Below are 23,787 nucleotides of genomic sequence, written 5' to 3'. Positions count from 1 at the left end.
AAAGTATGGTTGCACAATGTATTATGCATCTTATATTGTGATTGCATGATGTGTCGCCTTTTTTTTTTTGTTAGAATGTTATTTTTTAAGCATATATATATATCATTTTAGTGGTTGCATAACCTAACTAGTGGATGCATAAACCAAAATATGGTTGCGTAATTTGTTATGCATCATTTGTGGTGTTTGCATAATGTGTTATGCATCCTTTATGGTAGTTGCATAATGGTAATGTATCCAGTTATCGAATTTTTCCCTAAAATGATAATCATCTCCGATTTTTTCGTAAAAAATTCAAATTTGATATTGTTGTTTGTACTCGTTTTGTAGATCTCTTCAAAAGCTTTCCAAACGAGATAAAATTTGTAAAATTCCAAGGCACAGTTTCTTAAATGTGTTATATTCAAGTTTGCATACCAACTATATCACTGGAAAAATAGGACGCATAACAAGTTATGCAAACAGTTTATTGAGAAAATAGAAAATCCGAGATTTCTTTGTTTTATAAGTAGAAATATTAAGGATACTTATGTTTCTCTTTTCATGTTTTTGAGTAATTATGGGTGTCAAAGTAGCTCAAAAATATGTTGAGCCAGACAATAAGAAAAGTATTTTTTTTGGGGGGCTTAGTCTAATTTTCCCTTCCTCAAATTCTTAAGGCTAACTCGTCTGGTCATCGAATTTAACTTTGAACTCCCATTCACGGCAGCTTAAATTGGAAAATAGCTGAATATGGTTTTAGTTGAATCAAATAATATTCTCCCAACGATTTGGCTAAAATAGTGAAGCCACTGGATCACCAAAGGACCAATCTATTTGATGGCTCAGATTTCTCTATAGTTGAGTGAAATAGTGAAAGATTTTCTGCGCCAAGTGGCAGGGCGCTCCAAATTTGATCCAGTTTTAAGTTCAAGCATCTGCTTAATCCATAGCTTAGATGGCTATTTTTGATGACGGTTTTCCAACCTGAATCTTAAAGTTGGATTACCATAAAAATGAGGATTGGAATTGGACAGATGTATGCATGAACCCAAAAGAAATAAAGGCGTAATTTCTACGACTTTCGTTTGTGTAACCAAATTCTCATTCCTGATTATGGTGGAGTACAAAATTCATTGAACGTTGAATTCAAAAGTAAAAATCCTACACCCGTCTACGGCTACAGTTAAATTCACAGCTTGATGAGCGGGGATGTCCAATCTAGTTAGAGATAAAAAGTTGTAGCTAGGCACAAGACCTTTATTTTAGATTTATATGGGACCAAATTATTAGTAATTGACTGAATCATTGGATATAATAAAGAAATTAGCAAGCGCCACTTCTTTAGCAATTGGACCAGATTTCTTTGGTTTGCCTAATAATAGTACCACAAAATCCGGGGGATTTGTCTCTTTTCATTGTTCACCACTTGGTTATTAAGTTATCAATGCCTATTATATTTTGGGATTTTTGATAAAATACCCCTACTTTCACGTTATCCTAAAAAAGTGCCCCTGTTTTTTAGAATTTTGTTAAAATATCCCGTTTTATTCAAAAGGCAAATTTCATCCAGTTAAGTGCTAGGTGGCAGTTATCTTTCCAATTAAAAGTCTTATTTACCCTTGAACTACATCTCCTTGGTGGGAGGGTGATTGATCCGACGATCCTGAAAACGGTGTAACGATCCTGAACCGGGCTCGACGAACCTGAAAGCGTTGTCACAATCATGAACCGGGCTCGATGAACCTAAAAAAATGTTGTAGAAGGCCGTTTTCTTCCAACCAAAAACCCCAAAATATTTGAAATGATGAACCCTTTTTGGGAAATGATGTAACGAACCTGAAACGGTGTAACGATCCTGAACCGGACTCAACGAACCTGAAAATTGATGTATAAAATCATTGTGGCAATAATAAAAAGACAAATATGTAAAGTAAATTAGTCTTAACTAACACTAGATGGAAAAACTACCGTGAGGGTACTTTAACAAATTTTAAAAAAACGGGAGCATTTTTTTGGTGGGTATCCAAAAAACGGGTACTTTATCAAAATTCTCTTATACTTTCTTTCAAAAATAAAAAAAAAAGAAAAATGAAAGAAAACATTCCAAAACTAAGACGAAAAGTCATTTCACCATGAGTCCGACTCGACTTGAATCGGATCGTATGAACCCGTTAGTTTTCAAAACAGCCTTAACCATGGCAATCAATAAAAAAATTTTTTTGTTGAGCCACGTGAATAAACAAACACGGTTTTACACTATGGTAAATTATAACAAAGTCAACAAATCTGGTTATTTAGGGTCTCACTACTATTTTTTTTTAATATAAAATCTCAGGTAGGATAGAGTTAAAAGTTAAAATATTGGATTTAGGCAACATAAAATAGGATAAAGTGAGATAAAAAATAGTAAAATGATATTTGGGAACAAGAACTTGAAGTGAGGGGCTTTGATAGAAATGCCAGCGGTTTTGGTAAAAACGCATGCGGATTTTTGGCCCCGCGCGGCCTTCCATTAAACGCTCGTTTGTTCTTTGACCTCATTCAACAAACCAACAAATTTATAGGTTTGTCGGTCCGTTTTTCATATTTGTTGAGTCCATAGTGGGAGTAAAATGAACAAACTTCAAATTTGTTCGTTCCATCGGAACTGGTAGCTCCTTGGCCGGCACCTTCCCTGAATGGCTTATGGCTCAAAGGCTACATACAGTATGTTAAGTCAAATGCAAGAGTATCGAACCAGACTCTTTTAACTTTGCATTGAAGTGTCTTCGTAATTCGGGGGTCATAGTAGTGGACGATATATATAAGTTGCCCAGACCACATTAAACTAGGTAAAGTAATGACTCGAGAGAATCACGGTTACAGAAGCCTGACAATGTCACAGAAACAAGTCCAGATAGATATTTGGTCAGGCAGTCAGCTTTAGTTGTCATGGTCATTTAGCTCCAAACTTACAAGCTACAACAACTATTTCCTTCAATTATTTGCAGATGGGGATGGAGTACTGGAAGATTATGTAATCCAAAAAGCAAAGACTGTGCACCAGAGGATGGAAGTGGTAGTGGGTCTCTTTCGACTTAATGATAAGATAATAGTATTATTTTTCATTTGGAATCACCTTTTCACGCATAATAATCCATGCTGCTGTTGGTATCATCCAATCATCCGCTCAAAATAAACTACTCCCTCCGTCCCACTATTAAGTGACCTAGTTCAAGTTTGCACAATTTTTAAGGCAAGTAAGGAGAAAAGTATTTTTAAACATTTATTTACAATTATATCCTTATGGATAATAAATAGTGAAATTTTGAAATGGTTTATCTCTCAAACTACACCACGGATGTTCGCAAACTTCGTACCATTGAATAGCATTTTAAAACACCTATGTAACGAATATAAACATGACTATCAAATTATGCATATTTCTTATATTTCTTATAATCAATTAAAGGATAATTTTAGAAATATCTCATTGTTTAGTGATAGAGGTCACTTAATGGTGGGATAAAATCTAAAAGTAAATAGGTCACTTATTAGTGGGATGCAGGGAGTACTATGCAGATAACATATATGGATTATATTCCATTTTCATCCAATGGAAGAAGTGGGTTCAAAGTAGCTTTCACTCAGAAGTCAGATCTTCGATCTTAAAGTAGGGATGAGTCCACACTACATCCAACTTCCATCAACTTCAATGCCCTCCCGCTACAATCATTGACATTTAGATAAAAATGCTCTTCTAAATATCCATAAAATAACTACATGTTTTTCATCCTTTCCGTAAATTAACAGGAGACGATCCAAAGAATAATTTTTAACAGTTATCCTTTTGCTGCAGCAAGCTAGATAATCCAAGAACGGAAAAAATATAAACTAAAATAGTAATCCATATATTGAACCACTTCTTGAATTGTACAGTATAATTTCCCAAACAAAAACAGATTGGTTTTTGTTCAAAATTTGAAGTACAATTATTAGAATCAAGCTGAACCATTTTTATCCTAAAGATCATCTGCGGTTTCCGAAATGCTTGCCAAGTTAGGCCTCCATATGCGGCTTCGATCATGTCTACTTCTTCGATGTCTTTGAGTTGAAGAAATGTTCTTCTCTGACAAAATCTCTGTCAAGTACCGATCAGAAGATATAAGAAGCTTTGAATTCATGGAGCAAGCTAAATTCGGGTGTTTTCCGCTACTACTACTACCTTGTTCTTCTCTCTTAACGATATTGATCTTCTTCTTATTATTGTCTGGCGCGGGTCTGGCTCGAGCTTTACGCGGCAATAACGACATGGGTACTAGAAAATAAATCTTACCACGCTTTAGCTCAGCATCCCGCGACATGATTATAATCTTCTGAACACTACTACCTTCTTCAGATGGCAATGCAGATCTTCTCACCAAATGTTTCGGGTTCAACTTCATAAGATCACCTGCTCGAATTATTTCGCTGAATTCTTCGACTTGCCCGTTTGAGTGAATAACCCGAATTACGTCTAGAGATCCACATGGTAGAATGCAAGATATGCAACATCTTATGCTGTTTTTCATGGTTGCTCGCTTCTCTTCAGGTGTCTCTCCTACTTATCTCTCTCTTTACATAGAAGAAGGATAAGAAGACTTGAAATGATGCAGAGATTGATTGCTTATAGTGCGTGTGTGTGCGAGAGATGGCAGAAGTTAGCTAAGCTCTAGATAAATGACTTCATCTATATTTCTCTATAATATATGAGAGAATGGGTATCAAGAAAAGTTTCATGGCTGCTAATCGGGGGTACCATTTTGATTGGGGCTGTACCAATCCCTTTCCAAAGCATGTTTTGTCTTATTTGCAGCTTGGTACGCCCCCAAACAAAATGGTACCCCATTAGCAGAGTTGAAAAGTTTGATAAGCAGTGAATGCTTTAAGTGTGTACTTTATTTAATTACAACTCAAATCTCTCCTCTATTAAGGCCGAGAAATACATGAAGAGCTAGCTAGGTAGCTAGTCTTTGCTTCAATAATTGAAGTGTGTACTTATTATTATTTTCATTTCTCTATTTAGATGTCATTTTTCATCATTTAGAATTAGAGGGATACCCTACATGCTACCACCCTTTACTTTAATAATGTTGGAGGAGTAGAGATGTATGGGTGACACATGCTACTAATCCATGATATAGTTACAATCAAGTATGGCTCCAAATGTTATTTTTCAAATATTGTAAGGGTTTGTTTTACAAAGAGTTGATTAAAAATAGTATGTTGCTCAAACAAAACCATTTCAATCTGTCTCTCCCTTTTATGTTTAGGTTAATTGTTCATGTGTTCTTGTGATCAATGTATCTAAATATCTTAATATTAATTTTAAGTGGATATGTTTTAGTTCTTTTTATCTAATTTTGATTCCGGGATTAGATTCATATATAAATCTTGAACCTAATTTCATGGGCAAGAACTTGACAAGAGTTGTTACTTTTTGTGCACCACTGCTGCAATCATTCGGCCGTCAAGTGCCGCACCATGTAGTCAAACACCCTTTATTAAATCAAAATGACCAATAAAGAGACGTTTGGATGCGTATTTATGTGGCCGTCATAGTGTATTTATTTCTTATCATCTTTTTCGCTATATTGCTCGGAGAAATTGTGGGATAGAAACGGTCAACTACTTGATTTTTTGAAATGATTTTGAATTCAAGTTAATAGTATCATCACACTATAACTTTATCATTATACTACACTATATTACCCGGAAGGGAATGTTAACTTTATCATTATACTACACTATATTACCGGGAAGGGAATGTTAACTTCATGGAATTTAGTAACCTTGATTGTTTTGTCCGTATCGGCGTTATCAACTTTTTTAGAATTACTTGGGTGTTAGTTATACCTTTTGTTTATCTGAAGACTGAAAAAGCCATGTGGCTCTCTAAAATATCAGCCTTGGCAGCCACCGCGTGTGGAAGTATACTTGATCTAAAAGATCAGCCTTGGCCCCCTTGGGTGCCACAGCGTGTGGAAGTCTACTTGATCACATGTTGTACTTGACGACTGGATTGAGTTATTGCATTAGCTGGTGACATTTGTGTATCCATAATTAGAAGTTGCGGACAAAAGTAGTTGATGAATGTACATGAGTTTAGGGGTACACATTGTTTCCCATGGCTGATAGGTGTGGGGGAGGAGTAATATTTGTTTATTGGGATACAAGATAAGTTAGTTGTATGATGGCTAGAGCAGAAGAGTTGCTCAAATGGTATCCACAATTTCGAAGGGCTCCTCAACTGTGTGATTAATTATAACACTCCCTTTGGGGCTATCAGCTCTACATGGATTCCATACCTGAGAGACTCCATGGTAGATTCGATTCCTTTTTTTGAACCTGAAACATCATAACTTTACCACTCGTCTTGAGTTGGGTCTCGTGGGATATGAGAAAAACCTCTGCTTCACAAATCCCACAACTAACTTTCAAATCCGTGGAGAACCATAAGAAACACTCTTCACTGAATGTAGCTAGGACACTATCCACTGTTTAATTCTTCTTCATTCGACGGCTTGGTCTTCCTAAACCAAAAGGTGTTCTTTAAGAGAAACAACCTCGCATGCAGGGTAAAACGAGACGTACTGTGACATTTTGCAAAAATCAAGATTTTACATCTCGTGTTGTTTTACATCCCTGGAAATCTAACCATAACCCCTAAGAAGTAAAAACGTACGCAGAATATGCAATTGAAGACTCGTACATGTCAATGATAATAACTTAGATCAGAAGAGTCTACATGGGCCCTCTATCATACATAGGTGGGTGCACTATCACAAACTTACAAGACCTAACTAGTGGCTAGAGCATTTTGACGCTAGCTTTAAAGCGTCCTTGTCATTAGTACCCATCTCAAGGAAGAATATTACCGAATGGTAGTCAGATATGACCTTTAAAGGAGTTTGGAGGGTGCGTGACGGCAGCCAGACATGTACACTGATGCTGACTGTGGTTGGTGGACCGTGAACGTAACCAACACTTCAAAAGACCATTATCATTGGAGTTGGCAAAAAAGTCAATAGCCTTGTGAAAATCTGGTTGAAACCCTAAATTGATCACACTATTTATGATCTGTTACCCTGAAATTCTATGTAGTATCAGTAGAAGTCCGTGAGAACCTAAACTCAACCTAGTCAAAAGAAAACCTCTTATTGCTTTCAACATATACCTCAAAGGTTGGGCCATACATTCTGTGTAGCAAGATACAAAAGAAAACTACTATGGAAAACTGGGCTGATAACGATCTGTTTTCAGAATTACATATCTAATTTACAGTAAAAAAAAAAAAAAAAAAAAAACCTTACAACATCAACAACAAAATGCTGGCAATCAGCACAGTGCGTATTCGCAGTCGAGCAAACGAGTTAGAATCTCCTCACAGCTTGGTCGATCGTCTGGCTCAGCCCAACAATCTGCAATGAGGATCATTAGAAAGTGAGATTTCATGTAATCCCCATCCCATTTGTCATGAGAATTTGGCAGCCAATGAAAAACTGAGATTACCTTGAATTAGTTTCCCTAGTGGACCTTCAGGAATCTCCAGCCTTGAACCCTCATTAGCAACTGCATAAACAACCTATAAAGCAGAAAACCATCAAATTAAAATATTGTTTACTTTGATATCCTTCATTCATTTTCTTGCTACAGTTTAAGCTCGTATACATCCAATATGAATATAGACTTGTAATACTTGCATACTTGATCCTTCTTTAAAATCAGAATTTTCGTCATCTCATATTACACTTTCAGAGAAATGGACAACTGTTCCTGAATACAAAAACACAGCGCAAGAACATAAAGATCACTCACCTGCATAGGGGATACACCTTCCCATGGTCGGTTCAGAGTGCAGAGCTCCCACATTATCACACCAAGGCTGAATACATCACACTTCTCCGTGAAGGGTTCATTGCGTATAAGTTCGGGAGCCATCCATTCTGGAGTTCCTGCTGACGAGGTATCTCTCATGGGAGATTCAGCCATCACTCTTGAGAGACCAAAATCACATATCTTGACCATGTAATGCTTATTCACTAGACAATTTGCACTTTTTACATCACGATGAACGATCTTCATTCGGTGTATGCACATCAATCCCCTTAAATGACATACAACAAAGAAAAATCAGATTAATATACACAGGCTTCTGCACATATATGTACTCTATATCCGCAAAGTAGGTCACTTGGGTTAGTAGGAAGCCTTTATGCATGACCTCAAAAACAAAATGAATTACCCAAGTCCCTACTTGCACTGCTACATTTCATATTGAAACCGTGGGCCATGAGGTGAAATTGAGTGTTCCTTCAGCTCTTTCTTCTTTTGTGCCTTCACATTAGCATGTACTATATGCTACTACATTAAGGTCTTTGTTAATCAGATCCCCAGGGAACTCAATGCTCATGGAGGTCTTGGATATTCAATCATTTTAATCTGGGTCATTCCTTAAAGACAACTTATCTTAAACAAAAGAATGTGATTGTCAGTTGGATTTAAGGTGAGCATGAGAACTTTAGAAACGCAAAATGACCCCAAGAAGAAAATTAAAGTAACAAGTAGTTACCAACTGAAAAGTCAAAAAACTAAGGATATCGAAATCTAAGAACACACCTGCAAATATCACGGAGCATTTTTAATCTCCTGCGCAAACTGAGTTTCTTTTTCTGCCCACTCATATGTATTAAATAATACAAGGATCCCATCTCCATGTATTCCGTAACCATTGATAAATGAGGAGGCCTTGTACAGGCTCCAAGGAACAGGATAACTGCAGAAATAGGAAGACACAGTAGCTACACAAGTAAGACCTTGTAATAAGTATTTATCCTTGCAGCATAAAATAGAAAAAAGAAACATGAAACATGATCAAGGAATTGGTTAAATTATTCATAAGAAGTGCTACGTATTTAAAGATAACCATACATTTGAATCATACATAACCCTCGTGAACAGCTTTTACATGTGGTCAAAAGAGATGTATAAAAGGAGAATACGGAAAGAAAGCCACTTTTAAGTGTAGAAAAGTACCATTTGGATGTCTAAGGCGGCTGCGGAAAAGAAGGAAAAGCTATGTCAGAGAAGGAAAAACGGAATACATAATCCCAGATTCATCAAAAGATAAACAAAAAGATACCTTAAGATAGAGATTTCATTGCAGAAGTCTTCCATATTCTCGGCAGTCAAATCTTGCTCTAAAAAAACCTTTATTGCAACATCTGTCCCATTCCAGATTCCGCGAAAAACTTCTCCAAAGAAACCTAAAATCAGATAGGAAAAGTTAGATAGGATTACTAGGAAATATGGTCCTTCAACAAAAACACATGAAGAAAAAATAAGTTATAACCCTTGCACTCCTGAGACATTGCAAATCAGGTACTTAAGCACAGGAGAACATTGAACAGTCATCAGAAATGCGGTGATAGCCCAAGGTCATAATATATGAATCTCGAACTTCCCTACATTATATGTAAGTATTCCCATAGGGATATATTTGTGTACCAAGGAAACTTTGTTTACTAGATTTTGCCATCTCAAACATATGAACACTGGGCCCACCGTTGAGGGGGGGCTTTTGGGTATTTGTACATATTGACAATAGATGCTGAGTGTTTCTCTTATGTGCACTAGTACGTACTTGTCTTCATTCAAACTATATATTTACATTTGAAATGTCTAGCATGCAATTGCAGCATTTTCAAATCTAATGGAACATAAAATAATACTGAAAAGTCGGTCAAATAAAAACAGAACAAGTTAATTATATGTGTGCAAGTCAAGTTCGCATTTGTGGCTTGTTCTATTTTACCGGCTTAGCGTGTGCGACACACGTATCATCCGTATCATTATTGCATATGGATATGACGAGATACAGTATGTGATCTAGAAACTAGTTAGGGCATTATGGCATTGGAATTAAAATAAACATGGTATTTCAGCTCGAAACAATGATTCTCTGAGTTGGAGCTGACAACGGAAAAGAACAGAAGAGAAGGGGCTTTCCTGGAGCTTCTCTTGTTCTGTTTTCAAATCAATACCATTATCTAGATGACAACTAATATACAAGAAAGGGACTCGAGACCAAGATGTCCACTAGAATTAGTTCAATCTTACCGCCTCTAATTGAACTAGTAAAGATCATCCTTTCAGAACAAACATACATGCGAAACGGTATGCAGATTCTAACTGAGTTAGTAATACCCTTCGAAGAACAATGCTTACCTATCCCAACACGAGTTCCAACAGTTAACTCCGAGTAGTCAATATTCCATTCTTGAAAAGGTAACAGAGGCTTGTTAAGAAATGTCGAAGATTCTAGGACTTTGTTCCATGTTGAGATAAACTCATCTCCAACAAAATGCGGACGCGCACTTCTCTCAGAATCATGGCCTCTAAACGCACGAGGAGATGAAGGTAGTGATACTGCCGTTTGTGAACTTGGTTGCTTTCCAGGATGACTATATCTACCAGATATTTCACTTGATATTTTATCACGCTCGTCCAGACTAAAATTTGGTAACTGATACACAAAATAATTTAAGCACCATATGAAGCTGCTCATCATATTAAACTTTAATCAAAATATTTCCTGTTATTAAGAGTTATGCAAAAGATACATAATCCACATCCAATCATATCTCGACTCTAAACTGAGGCAACAAATAAGAAAATTTCTATTTTCAACGTGAAATGTCCAATTGAGTGTATTAAAAGATGTATTTAACAGGAAAGTTTCAGTACAACATCAAGGTATCAACAAGGAAATTCCACCATTCATGGTTTAATCCCTATATTTTTACCATTTTTACCTAGACTTCTGTAGGTGGGATATCAGCGTCATCAGTGAATTTTTACCAGAAAGTTTTCAGGATGTCTTATCTTGATTATAATTGTCCAGGGAGGGAGAGAGAGAGAGAGAGAGAGAGAGAGAGAGAGAGAGAGTTAGTGCATTCTATAGCCTAATATACCAAACGATGAGGTCAAGCTCCAGTATTTAATGTTTCAATCCTACTGTAATCTTAACCTGGGATACAAGGATTTTTCGGTTTTTACATAACAAGGTATGTGTGCTGCAAGTTTTATTCTTTAAAGCTGGTTATAACAAATAGGTGGCAACGGTTGAAGAGCTTTGCATTTGAATTTAACTCCATAACCAATTAAGAAAAACAAAGGAAGGTGGGGTTTTGGTTGATGTCAATTCGTAATATCTTGAAAGAAATAAACCAAAATACAGACATGGAAAAAAAAATCATGCCAATAGAAAGGAAGATCTGATGCTAAAGAGAAGCAAGGGTATGTTTGTAATGCAACCACTGACAACCAGAGTAGATATACGTACATTCTTGTGGAGATCTGGACTATCGAGTTTAGTTGGGGAGTTAGAAACTGATCCGTCATGACCTTGTTGCTTTAACAGTCGGTTTTGCTTCAAGGTTTCATTCATAGCTCGCACAGCCCTGTGTTCATTGGACATGTGATGCGAGCATTAGAAACGATAACAGACGATAATCATCATAGAAAACTAAAAAAGATAACAGACAGTCATCATGAACAAGATATAGATATCCCGTTTCACAGAAAACTGCAGCTAAAAAACAGATCCTAGGAATGTCCGGTATATAATTTCAGTCGTTAGTTATACTTTGACTTTCTCATTGTATAGATAACTTGAAGACGTAATCTATTTAACAACAAGAATGACCACCACCAAATCTGGCAACAATCTGCAACCAGGATAACTTGCATACTAAACTTGAAGAAAATTCCTTTTGACTTTGCCATTACCATAATACAGAATCTAATGATTGTTATCCACTGATCAGCAGTCAAACGGAATTTTTTGATGGTTGTATTAAAATGAGCCTAAATCGGTATGGTAAGTTCTGGCAATTAACTCATTGACCCAGAAAAGCTCCAAAAATACTGAAGCATTTTACCGATTTCTGTGTCAAAAATGATAAACCCTGATAGTGACACATAACCTAGACTGCTTCAAAGGCGGCGTCTTTCTACATTGTTATTGATGGCTTTTTTGGATCCATATACATGCATTCCAGCAGATTTTGTAAAGAGCTTTTTAGTAAAGTAAGTGTTTCACTCTAGCAAAAACTTGGGTAAAAGGTAGCAGACAGATAGAAAGCAACCTTACGATATCATCGCCAATCTCTGGAGTTATGCTGATGCTTCTCCTTCTAATTCTACGAGTCTCTGACGTTGAGGTACCATCTGACCTGCGAAAATTCATAGCACTTTAATTCATACTAAAAAGATAATGTAGATCCATAGGCGTAGAGAAGAGTCTCGCCAAGTTAGAAGTATAATCACGATAAAGAATGTTAACCCTTCCGAAAAATGAAACTAATGCAAAATCTTAAAAAGAGATGGCTGAGGGAAAATACAAGCAGTAACATCACAGATTTCTAATGCAACTGGATGTCATCAAAAAACCAAATACAGATACACATGAGTTTGGAATGTTATCGAGAACTCAGAATATATCCTATACCAGACATCCTTAAAAACTACTGCACTAAATTGGAAAGATTAGTAATTATCCTTTCTTTCAACTCAAAGTCCTGCTAATCTGACATGATGTTTCCATCAGCAATGTAAAAGTGTGGAATAGTAATTAGCAAGAATCTGGTGGGGAAAAGTCTGGCAATATGGTAGGGACGACCATAGGCATGTTGGCAGGTGGAAGTTATCAACCCCAAGTATAAGTAACTCACTAAGAGAGAGCTTTTGCCAAGTCTGAATTACAGTAATGAGCCTAAAACTGACATAACAATAAAAAGTTAAAAATTATATACGACAAAAAATTATATGAAGGATCTGCTGAACTACTTGAGAATCTGGTGAATGTCCATAAATAAAGCAATAACTATATAAAAAGGATGTGGCAAAGAAAGAGGAGACACCACAGTGCCACACAACTTTCATTAACAATCCACACAAGCGGAAAATAAATCTCAATTTCGTAAGGATGGGTTGAACTACTTGATTCTGGTGAAATATCTACATAACAAAAGCAATAACCTTTCACTTGGGAACACAATCGCGTAAGGCTTATCCATGCATTCAAGGCATCAAAAAACTGAACCACAACAGCAAAATGGCTCATTGTATCGTAGAGCTATGTTTTGGAAAAGCTCAGAGAAATTGTTTGGTGAAGTATGAGAAGATCTACATAAAAGGGAAGCACAGAGAATTTTAAAGCAGCAAAAAACCAGAAAACTGTTACACAAACATGACTATATATGAAATGAAATGAGATACTGCAGTAACACCTTGATGGAGTTAAATCATCTGCATATTCTCTAAATGATTGTCTACCACTGCCGCTGAGCATGGAACGTCCACGTCCTCGAAATAAGGGGTGTTCTGGACTGCAAAAGGTGATAGTAATCAGAAAACAAGTACAAGGAAGTTTTACAGTGATTCAATACAAAATACAAATTGAGTAAAAGATGTACATGTTACTGTGGTGCCACTACCTGGGCTAGTGTCTTTACTTTTAACTAATAGTGGGACGGAGAACATTTTTTGACAAAGGTGAGATTGAGTTAATAACTGATAGCGGTCAGATGTGTTTTTAGGTGTACCAATGTTGAATGATAACATAGTATGACCTATTGTACCAAAAACCCCAAACTACATGACATGTCTGCAGAATCAAAAAAAGGCCCAGAAAACATGATTCCTAGTATGAAGCTACATTGTGGAGATTAAATGTTGCCAAATACTGTTATAGCTCGAAGCTTGATTACACCTGAAGTCATCTGTAAGTGAGGGGAGGAATGCAGCTGATTATTTTCACATGATAGAAACCAATGCTAAACTTTGCATTAGATTGTGTTGCTGAAGTTCTAATCCAAGAGGTACGAGCATTGAAACTTATAAAAGAAAAGAGGAGCACAGGGCTATAAAAGGGATAATTTACCATGACTGTCTCATGATAAAGTTGCGGTCCCATAAAGAGCAGAATTGATGACTTGGGAAGAATAAGCTATCTACGAATTTGGAAGACTACATAAAGGCTACAGCAACAAAAAATAAACAATCTACAACTCACTCACATGACCAGAGATGTACAAAATAGCCAACAAAAACATAGGAGCATAGAACTTATACGACATTTCATCTGAGGAAGTAATAAAGCAACACTGAACAAAGAGATATCAGCAAACACTCAAGGAGCACCATAGTAGTATCAGTCAAGGTATTTCGAATTGTTTGTTGACACGGACAAAGTCAGGGAAAACCTCTGAAATGATTTCAATAATTGGGACAACTGATTGGGAAGGCTTGATTTGGAAACTAAGGATGCTAACAAAATGTAAGTAAAACCCGAATGACCAAAGAATGTATAAAGTTGGGCCAACAGTAGTAGGATCAGACTTGAGTGGAGTACGTTTTCCAACAACACAGTAACGTGATGAAGCGAAAATTTGAAACGGAATTAAGGATTGTAAAGACTCGTTTTTTTAAGCGCTCTATCTTCCTCCTAGAAATAATAAAACGTTCACGTGGTACAGGGATTAAGAAAAAGTTAAAGCACTAAAACTAATAGGTACAACGCCCATACTCAAGACATTAGAATGGCATCACCTGTAACAGATCAAATAGATAATTAAGGACCAGAGATGTAAAGACTCGTTTTTAAGGATTGTAAAGACTCGTTTTTTTAAGCGCTCTATCTTCCTCCTAGAAATAATAAAACGTTAACGTGGTACAGGGATAAAGAAAAAGTTAAAGCACTAAAACTAATAGGTACAACGCTCATACTCAAGACATTAGAATGGCATCAACTGTAACAGATCAAATAGATAAGCTAAAGCCTATGATTCAAACCAATATGAGAAATGACAAAGCATTTGCCAAAAAAAAAGAGGCACTTTTCAACGAGGTTGAAATCTCATAATAATATGAATTAAGGACCTCGCATGGTCTGTATCAGGCAAGAGACACAGCTTTTCCTACCTTTGGACCCCTCCTAAGAAGAATGATATCTTCTGGGGAAACCCAAATCATATTGCGGCTACTGGTTAAGTGGGACAGTATCAGGGTGTTATTGGAAGAATCTGATAATTGGTGGAATGCACCAACTAAATGATTAATGCAGCTTAACATATAAAAAAACCAAACCTAACCCACTACAAGAAAAAAAACATAGTTTGATGTACATCCAGTTAACTTCACTCATACGATCACTCTGAGCTTGATATTACTATTTAAGTTATGTAAATTTCTAATGGGGTGTTATCTCTGTGTCAGTATGAGTACCTCAAAGCCCAAATAACTTTGAAGATCTGTTTACAGAACACATTAACACACCTAATGAGAAAGGAACTTATTAATTTTGGTCAAGTTCGGTTTATACTGCTCGTGCGTGCATGATTTAATGCACTACTTCCTAGGGACCACATGGAAATGGTAAGTCCCTTGCAGTGTGAACATTAACATCCCCACCAACATGGCGTTTCCTTAAGAGACTAACCAACATGGCATTTCCTTAAGATACTGAGGAATGTACAGATAATCCAAACAAGCACTGCCCCTACTACTCTGTAACTGCACCTATAAAGTCTAGCAAACCTCTTATCATATAGATATCCAACAGCGCATAGCGCAATACTTAAACTAGTAAGCAAGTTTCAAGGAGATTAGTACAATTTCTATCCCGAATAACATGCCAAGGCAAGTAGACGACGAAAGAGTAAAACCTTGAACTAGCTGTCCGTTGTTCCGCGATTACTTTTCTTCGACTACGACGCCAAATATTGTTTGCGATGTTGGGATCACTATGTGATAAACTGGTGAAATAAAAAAATCAAAAATAATTACATCACAACAACTAAACAGTGTTAGAATTGACAGCGATGCAGGTACTAAGCTGGAAACTCTAATAGCATAATATGCATTGGATACTACTTCTAATAAATTCATTAGAAAATATTTAAACCTACCTTAGCTTTCCCTCACTGGAGGTCGTTCTTCGCAACATTATATTACGTGCTGGAGAACCTGATGCACTAGATGCTTCGAATTTTCGTTGGTATAAGCAATGAAGGGTATCATCTTGCTCGGGACTACTATAAAGGAATAAAGCGATAATCAGAGACGGCAAAAAGATCTAGATGATCAAAATAATTTCCATATAAGTAAGGAAGGCAGAAATTATCCAACATAAAACCAGTATAGCTCTTTCGTTACAGTAAAAATTCCAATTCTCATTTATTTCAAGATTAATGTAGCATAAGATTAATCGGATTCTTTACTATCATATTATGTCGATGCTTTTCTGCCATACAACCATATTTTTATGGCGTCATAATCGAGAAGATACTATAGCAAAAAACTACTCAATATTAGGAAAATTCGCTTTATCTTGGATTTTTTTACCAGTGAAGAAAATCTAAAATTCTCCCAGAGCAGCCTTGATATGGTTACCCTCAAATTGTTATTTCTTCCAGTTGTCCTTGCATCCGACTGTCTTGTATTAAAGAAGCAACATCAACGGTTCTAGTTCTTAGATGTGCTAAAATAAATATTGTTATATCAGTAAGTTGAACCTAACAGCTAAGGACACGAAAACAACGATAGTATAGGGGCTCTAAGACTGATAGCTAAATTAAGGATTTAGTTCTCCATGCGTAAAAACCAATGAGAAAGGAATTACATTTAATCCATGGAGATTCAACATAGAGATAACTAAAACAATCAACAGATTTTGAGAGAGATACTAAGAAAGTAAATAAAAAGGACCAGTTCAGTGCATATTCTCAAGAAACTCCCTATTACTCCCCTTCGCCTAACTATAGCTTCACCACAGTCCTGACTCTAGATCAGAGAAAAGGCCCTATCTTATGAAAGTACTATTCAAAGGAGCAGTTCAGTGCATATTCCAGTTCAGTCCTGACTGTATAGAGAGAGAGACTAAGAAAGGAAATAAAACGGACCAGTTCAGTGCATATTCCCGAGAAACTCCCTACAACTCCCCCTTCCTCTACCTATAGCCTTCACCGCAGTCCTGGCTCGAGATCAGAGAAAACGCCCTATCTTATGAAAGTATTGTTCAACTCAATCTACAGAAATACAACTAAGAAGAGATTCAGCAAAGACGCTAGAGAGTAACAAGATTGTGTCCTTGACACAATTACCATGGCTTGGGATAGATCAGAACTAAAGGATCCTAAAACTGATCTTGAAACCACAATAAATTGGATGAGAAGGGGTGTACTTGAGCTTGACATGTGAAACAACCATAATTTAGTGCTCATTTAGACCTAAGGATTTCATCCAACGGGAGAATCTTCAAAATCAACACGGAAAAGAGGAATTGCAAGCCCTAAATACATACAGTATAATTATCATTTCGGGTTAAAGGTATCGTACTCACCATAAATGACACCAGTCACACAATCTGCTTTAAGGAAATAAAATACCCCTCCACCTTACAACCCGTGCTATTCCAGATTTTCAAAAAAAAAAAAGAATCCTTTTTCTTGTCCAGATGATAAACGATCAACTACTTACAAGCTGGTTTTCCTCTTCAACATGAGCTAATATAGACCAATATTATTTTTACCCATGTCGACAATATCAAAGGTCAAAACCCGGAGAAGTTCTAATAAAAATGCTTTACACGAGTCACTAGAATATACAGTAGAGATTTATATGTTATACACCACCCCTAGAAAGGTGAGAATTACGTTCCTCTAACTTTATGATCATTTTAATACTCTGCAGAATCCCAATTTTAGAGCATTTTTTATTATCCAATCCATCATAAGACATACACCTTCCAACTTATTTCCATGTAACAAAAAGTTGAAAGTAACAGAAAATCACGGCCAAAATACAGCACAAGATGCACAAGGTTACTCAAAAAAGTCAAGAATATGTGAACTCAGATTTTGGAAAAAGCCTTCCAAACATATGTTACCATTACTATATACACCAAGATGCACAAGGTTAGCTAGTTATAAAAGAAAAAACAGTACTTCTGCAACTTAAGGACAGTTAAAAAAGAAACAAGGCTCAAATGTGAAGACGAGCAATTATCAACTTACCCTTCAACATCCGCTCTATCTGAAAATCCATAGAGAGGACTGTTTGGTTCAAGAGGTGAATCACAGGAATCGTTCTCGGCGGAGTCGCTCTCTCCTGCAGCAGATATATGAGACATGAAGACCGCCCTACTCGAATATGGAATTAGTTGACCTGGAAAACGCATAAGATCAACCAGTAGCTCCACAGAATTCAGCACCACAATCACAGACATATGTTTATATGAATCTGTGTGTTCAATTGCACCATCAGTAGGTAAACCCTGAGAAATAGAGAAATGCAAAATCACTGAGAGTAAGAAATATACGAATAACATAAGTTGTTTACCATGGGGAAACAAAAAAGATAAAGCTTACCACCACCAGCCTGCTTTCAAGCCCTACAGTATCTGCAAGAACTTTGAATAGGATAGCTCGTGGTCGGCATAAGCCATTCTTTATCTGTCCTAAAAGCTGCACACCTCGACTCTCCGAAAAATGAGAGTTGTCTTCAAGTGCAGCTTTTGCAGGACTTAGTTCAGAAGCTGGTCGCTTATAGAAGTCAGAAACCTGAACAAGGTAGTTGAGTTATGTAAAAGTGCAGATATGTAAAACAAAGTAAAACTGTAATAGAAGGTACGACTCATTCACTTAACGACAATTTCCGATTAGTTTTCTAAGATATGGAGTCATAGACTTAACAACAACAAGGCGTAAGTTCTCTACATTGAAGGTGGATTACCTGAAAACTATTTCGTTTTTTTTTTTTTTGGTCAACCAGCAAAATTCATGTTTAAAAGATAATACTCCGCTGCTATCAGCGGTGAGCGTAAAACAAGAGATACACAAGAGAGTGACTTACCATACACTTAGAAATCTCATGTAATTACTACAAAAGTCAATGTGCCTATAGATTATGGGGAATTTTATTTAAGAAAAGAAATAAAACATCAACAAACTTAGGTCCTCATTAGATCTTTAAATGGCTAACGAACATTGATAAGAAATATCATTAATGTATATTGAATGATTGATGTTGAGTAAGTCATAGAACTAATTACTGATATACAAGCTCTAGGAAGTTCACTAGTTAATAAAGGTATCTTGAACGTATTGCAATCGAAACTTCCTACAAGATTAATTATTCAATCTAATGGCAAACATCTTGAGGAAAATATGAGACACTGAGAGCAACCCCATCTTATTTGTATCTTTAACAATAAAAGGCTGCTAAGACTTTTTACAGATCTTAAGAAATAATTAAGTTGGTATGCAAAAAAAAACTGCTATTAGGGAAACTTATCCCTGTTATAGTATAGATGACTTCTGTGAAATAATACAATTCAGTGAAAGCAATACGAACCTAATGGAACGTTGCACTAATCCAGAAAGGATCTGAAAAGGCTGACCTATCATCTTAAATCTCTGAGCCAAAATGGGGCAAACCCAGTATTGACAGTTATATTTGTGGTGCCAGTTTAGACATTATTACTAATATAGTAATATATCATTACCTTTTACTTTCCCCCCTTAAGCCAAGTTACGGTATGTATTAGGAGGATAGCAAGTATAAGCTGCCTATAATAGACCTTACATTTAATTACTAGTGGGGCCCATTATTAATCAAGTAATGTTTAATCAAATATTTCATATATATAATATAGTATATGTTCATCTAAGCGCTAAATGGCAAGTGGACACGCCAAAGAAATTGAACTTTTGTGTATATGTAAGGTAGAAATAACATAAACTTAAGTTTAACATCGCTTAAGATTTACAGATTATGCTCCTGCTGTTAGCATTGCCAAAAATGTTGCTTCCAAATTCCAATTATATATCTGAAACCAGTGTATATTATTTACTTTTTTATGTTACTATCAATGTAAACTGGAATGATGTTTATGTCAATGACACCAAAAGAACAATAAAGCATTTATCCTATGCAGCTATTTTCCACATAACTTTTGACCTTTGCTAAAAGAGTTTATACTCAGCCCCCCGACTAGAATTACACAGATCTCTTTTAAGTTAAACTAAACTATACGCAATCAACAACGTATGACAATTACTTCAATGGTAACGTATATTAATACTGAAAGATTAATTTACGTCTCACTATATATGAATGTGAATGACAAAATAGAGCTGCATAACTAAAAAGGTCATAAATAACTCACCAGTCCAGCAATCTTCTTGATCATTGCAGCTGGGTTAGAACCTCGCACGGAGGCCACCATTAGGTTTTTTAGCAGAGATAGTTTCTTATCTTTCTCACCATCAACCAGGATAATATCGGCCCGGAAACCTTCTAAACCCAGAGCATGAATTTCCTCTGGAGAAGGAATGTGGTCGAAATGTTCCTTGAGTTTTTTCTCCTGAGGGTATAGCAATTCTATCAGAAACCAAGCATGTTTCTCAGACAATGAATTCAAATCCTTGACAACCAACCAAACAAACAAAATCATAGATTCATGCTTCAGAAGAAATAAAAAACTAGTTTATGGAGAAAGTAATCACTGATTATTAAGAATAACTAAGGGTATCTAAGATCTTGCAACCCTGAGAAAAATTATTTTCCATAATAGCTTATAGCAAAATGCATTACTAAAAAAACAATTCTTCTTGTCTTTAAGTAGAAACTATCAATTTTGGAAAGCAACATAAGCCCCTACTACTAACCGGAATGACAGAGTAAAAACCATTAGGAATTGCTCCAGAAAGCGTCCCTGTGGTCCAGAGAATTTGTGACGCCGTTTGCAATGACAGGTCATCTCGGTCAGGATTGTACGTTTCTTTACCATTCAAACTCTCTTCTTGAGCCAGAGAAACAGATCGCAATTTGTCCATAAGTCCTGACGGCCACCAGTTAGCATTAGAAGACCCTGGTTCCGATGACCCGGCATCTTCTCTTGTCTCTTCCATCTTATTAGAGCTTTAAAGTACAAAACCATTTCGCCTCACTTCTCATCCCATAAAGGACATTGAAATTCTGGAAGAAATTCTTATACGACCATGAATAGGTGAGTGAAAGTCTTTTAGTATAACTTTGTTAAGCTGGATACCATATAACCTGCAATAAACGACAAGTACACAAACTATATGAGAGTTAAATGGCGTGAAATCTCCATTATGTAAAGTACGAGCAACATATTATCAGGACCCAGATTATCTTCAAAGAATCAAAATAACTATTTAAAACCTTAATAGCAGGTCAGAAACACCAGAATAGGGAAGAGTAATAATATGCAAAAATAACCACATGATAAACCAGAAAACTGAACTGTCTGACGAAGAAACAAGATCTGGTAAACCAACCTGAAATATAGGTAAATGTTTCTGTTGAGAACAGTTGCCAGTTCCAAGAGAATAAAGCTAGCCTAAGATTGAAGACAGATAAAATCAAGTGATTATAAAACTTGGCCAATGACATATGAATTGATGAATAAATTCTTTAATGGTAAACTCATGCTGACTAAAATATGTGATGTTACAGAATCAGTAAGCTTATATAGGATTATGTATTCTGGTATTGCATCATGAATTGACCATATTGCCTGCTTTGTGCATGTGTAAAGTGAGTTTTTGTGTACAATGCTTGAACGTAGACCAGTATTATATTATTTTCACTCGGCACAGCAATATGCATACTGTTAAATTATCCACAATAAACCCAACATATGGGAAATAAAAAAAGACACAAGGAACGACAAGCGGGCAAAAAAATTCCACCAACTTAATATAGAGTGGTTCCATCCGTCAGTAACATAATCTTAACTCCATTCTCCAAGTATAACATGGACACTTTCATTTCCAAAACTAGCTCTCAAAATCCCACAACCAAAAAATAATGTTATAGAAAACTCAGTCAATAGCCTATTCAAGTTTGTTAACTGAAAACAAAACAATAGGTATCGCGTAATGCTACAAAAAGAAAAGAACAAGTAAAATTAAGCATTCAATAACTTAAACAGAATTCCGAATGATAGTAAAGTACTTGATACTGAGACCGAGAGTGATACTGAAGAAACACAATATAGAAGTACAATTAAGTAATAAACTGCCATAAAATGTACTTACTGCTTACACGAATAAACGCTGCTTTCAAGTTCAATCTGCAAAAAGGCAATTATAAGAGAAATTAAGCCCCAAGACATGTGCTAAAAATGGATCAAAAGAAACACCCCATTTGAAAACTGTACAGATTTGGGAATTTAATACCAGATTTCATTCAAATCAAAACCAGATTATTGTTTCCAAATTACAAGAAAAATAAATGAAGTAATACCTAAGTAGTATTAATCTAAGGATTTATTCAAACTTGGAACCATGATCTGCATGTAAGACTTTAATCTTTTTTCTCCACAGTGAATCAAATTCTAAGTAAATGAATCGTCCGATCCAGATCAAATGGATCGAACGATCCAACACTACAGCTAAAGCTAATCAAATTGAAAGTGCCCTATAACAGAGATTTAGAGAAATTGAAGAACAATCCTTTAATCGAATGGATAAAGATAGAAATAAAAATAAAATCAAGATTTTTCTTACGACTGGATATTTTGATGATGGAAATCCGAAAAATTAGGGTTTCAATTTGATCTTTGTATTTTTGTTTCCTTAGTTCTCGGTCTCTTCTCCTCTTGCTTAGCACACGCGCACACACTCTCTCTCTCTCTCGGTCGCTCTGTCTACCTGTGTTTGGGCGATGAAGAAGATGATGAGAGAAAAAAGAGGGATCAAATTTTTCTCAGCCGTAGGAGTAAACGGGCACGTGCAATATTCACGTGTATTTACACTCTGTATGTGTACGCTGTCTGTACTGTTGAGCTTACACCAGTGCTAGGTACGGTATGGTCAATAAAAAGTCAAAACAAGATTTCTGCTATAAATAAAGTAACTATTTGGTGTTTAATGTGTTGATATTTGTACTGGTAGGGTTGCATACATGGAGGAAGGAAAGCGAGATTTTTTGTTTTCACGAAGTTGACAGGATGTATACTGCAAGTGCAGCTTAGCCAACTTGGCTGTAGCCTGGCTGTAAAGAGTGTTTACCGGTTTATGGGAAGAATACCAAATCCCATAAATGACAAATAAGAAAATGTTTTATCCTGTGTGAAATTGTATACTCTTTCCGGTGAGCTGGTACCCCTATTACAATGTTGAGAATTAAAACTATCTAATATATATTAAAGTAACACCTTGTAGTAATATAATATTTGATTATTTATTATAAGTTTGCTTCTAATACGATATACGAAGCAACAAGTTCGCGGTCTAATTTACAAAGATAAATTTTTACTTACTTTCTTCGAACATCGGCTATTTTGTTTCTAACTTTGAAGTGAAAATAAAACCCAAAAAATTAGTATATTATGCTGACGCCAGCCTATTACGTTTTGGCACCACTGCCCGGAGCAGTTGGTACCTATTAATTGTTATTTATTTTTGTTTTATGTTTGTTTTTAGGTATTGTATAGTTAACTTTTTATATAATTTTCTAGGTTTTTGATTTCGTATGTTTAATCTTCGACACTTGGTTATCGCATTGGTAATCAGCGGTGTGGTATTACTACTTGAAGAAGAAGAAATCTACAAGGTCCACCCTTAGAAGAGATGGGTATTCATCCTCCTTCAAAAACCAAGCTACGAAAGCTAACATCCCGATGCTTAGAGATGTTGGGTGCAATAATCAAAAATAAGGAAAAATCAAATAAGCAAAAGTTATTGATACTTA

The 23,787-nt window shown here is 36.0% G+C and overlaps 2 protein-coding genes across 10 annotated transcripts; both read right to left on the bottom strand.

Annotated features, from left to right (window-relative positions):
* Positions 1-3,983: 3,983 nt before the first annotated feature.
* Positions 3,984-4,532, bottom strand: LOC113305827. Its single transcript, XM_026554824.1, has one exon. It carries the CDS (start codon positions 4,530-4,532, stop codon positions 3,984-3,986), a length of 549 nt encoding a protein of 182 aa, XP_026410609.1.
* A 2,607-nt stretch (positions 4,533-7,139) lies between these two features.
* LOC113302225 (serine/threonine-protein kinase EDR1-like) lies at positions 7,140-22,760 on the bottom strand. Of its 9 annotated transcripts, none has more exons than XM_026551097.1 (19): positions 22,602-22,759; positions 22,131-22,165; positions 21,369-21,430; positions 20,733-21,123; positions 20,231-20,428; positions 18,432-18,623; positions 18,078-18,337; positions 15,972-16,097; positions 15,729-15,818; positions 13,293-13,391; positions 12,150-12,236; positions 11,345-11,462; positions 10,228-10,525; positions 9,143-9,266; positions 9,037-9,056; positions 8,620-8,776; positions 7,819-8,107; positions 7,513-7,585; positions 7,140-7,421 (listed from the first exon to the last, which is right to left on the bottom strand). In XM_026551097.1, the coding sequence occupies exons 4-19, from the start codon at positions 20,973-20,975 to the stop codon at positions 7,339-7,341; spliced, it is 2,457 nt and encodes an 818-aa protein (XP_026406882.1). In that variant the 5' UTR covers positions 20,976-21,123; positions 21,369-21,430; positions 22,131-22,165; positions 22,602-22,759; the 3' UTR covers positions 7,140-7,338. The 9 variants fall into 9 exon arrangements, with proteins under 9 accessions (XP_026406882.1, XP_026406888.1, XP_026406886.1 ...); XM_026551103.1 differs by having other exon boundaries at positions 7,142-7,421; positions 15,972-16,094; XM_026551101.1 differs by having other exon boundaries at positions 7,142-7,421; positions 22,138-22,165.
* Between the last annotated feature and the right edge of the window lie 1,027 nt (positions 22,761-23,787).

This window comes from Papaver somniferum, chromosome 8 (assembly GCF_003573695.1).
Source record: "Papaver somniferum cultivar HN1 chromosome 8, ASM357369v1, whole genome shotgun sequence".
In the NCBI taxonomy this organism is placed as follows: domain Eukaryota; kingdom Viridiplantae; phylum Streptophyta; class Magnoliopsida; order Ranunculales; family Papaveraceae; genus Papaver; species Papaver somniferum.
The sequence above is the reverse complement of the archived record's forward strand: the minus strand, read 5'-3'. Positions and strand labels throughout refer to the sequence as shown.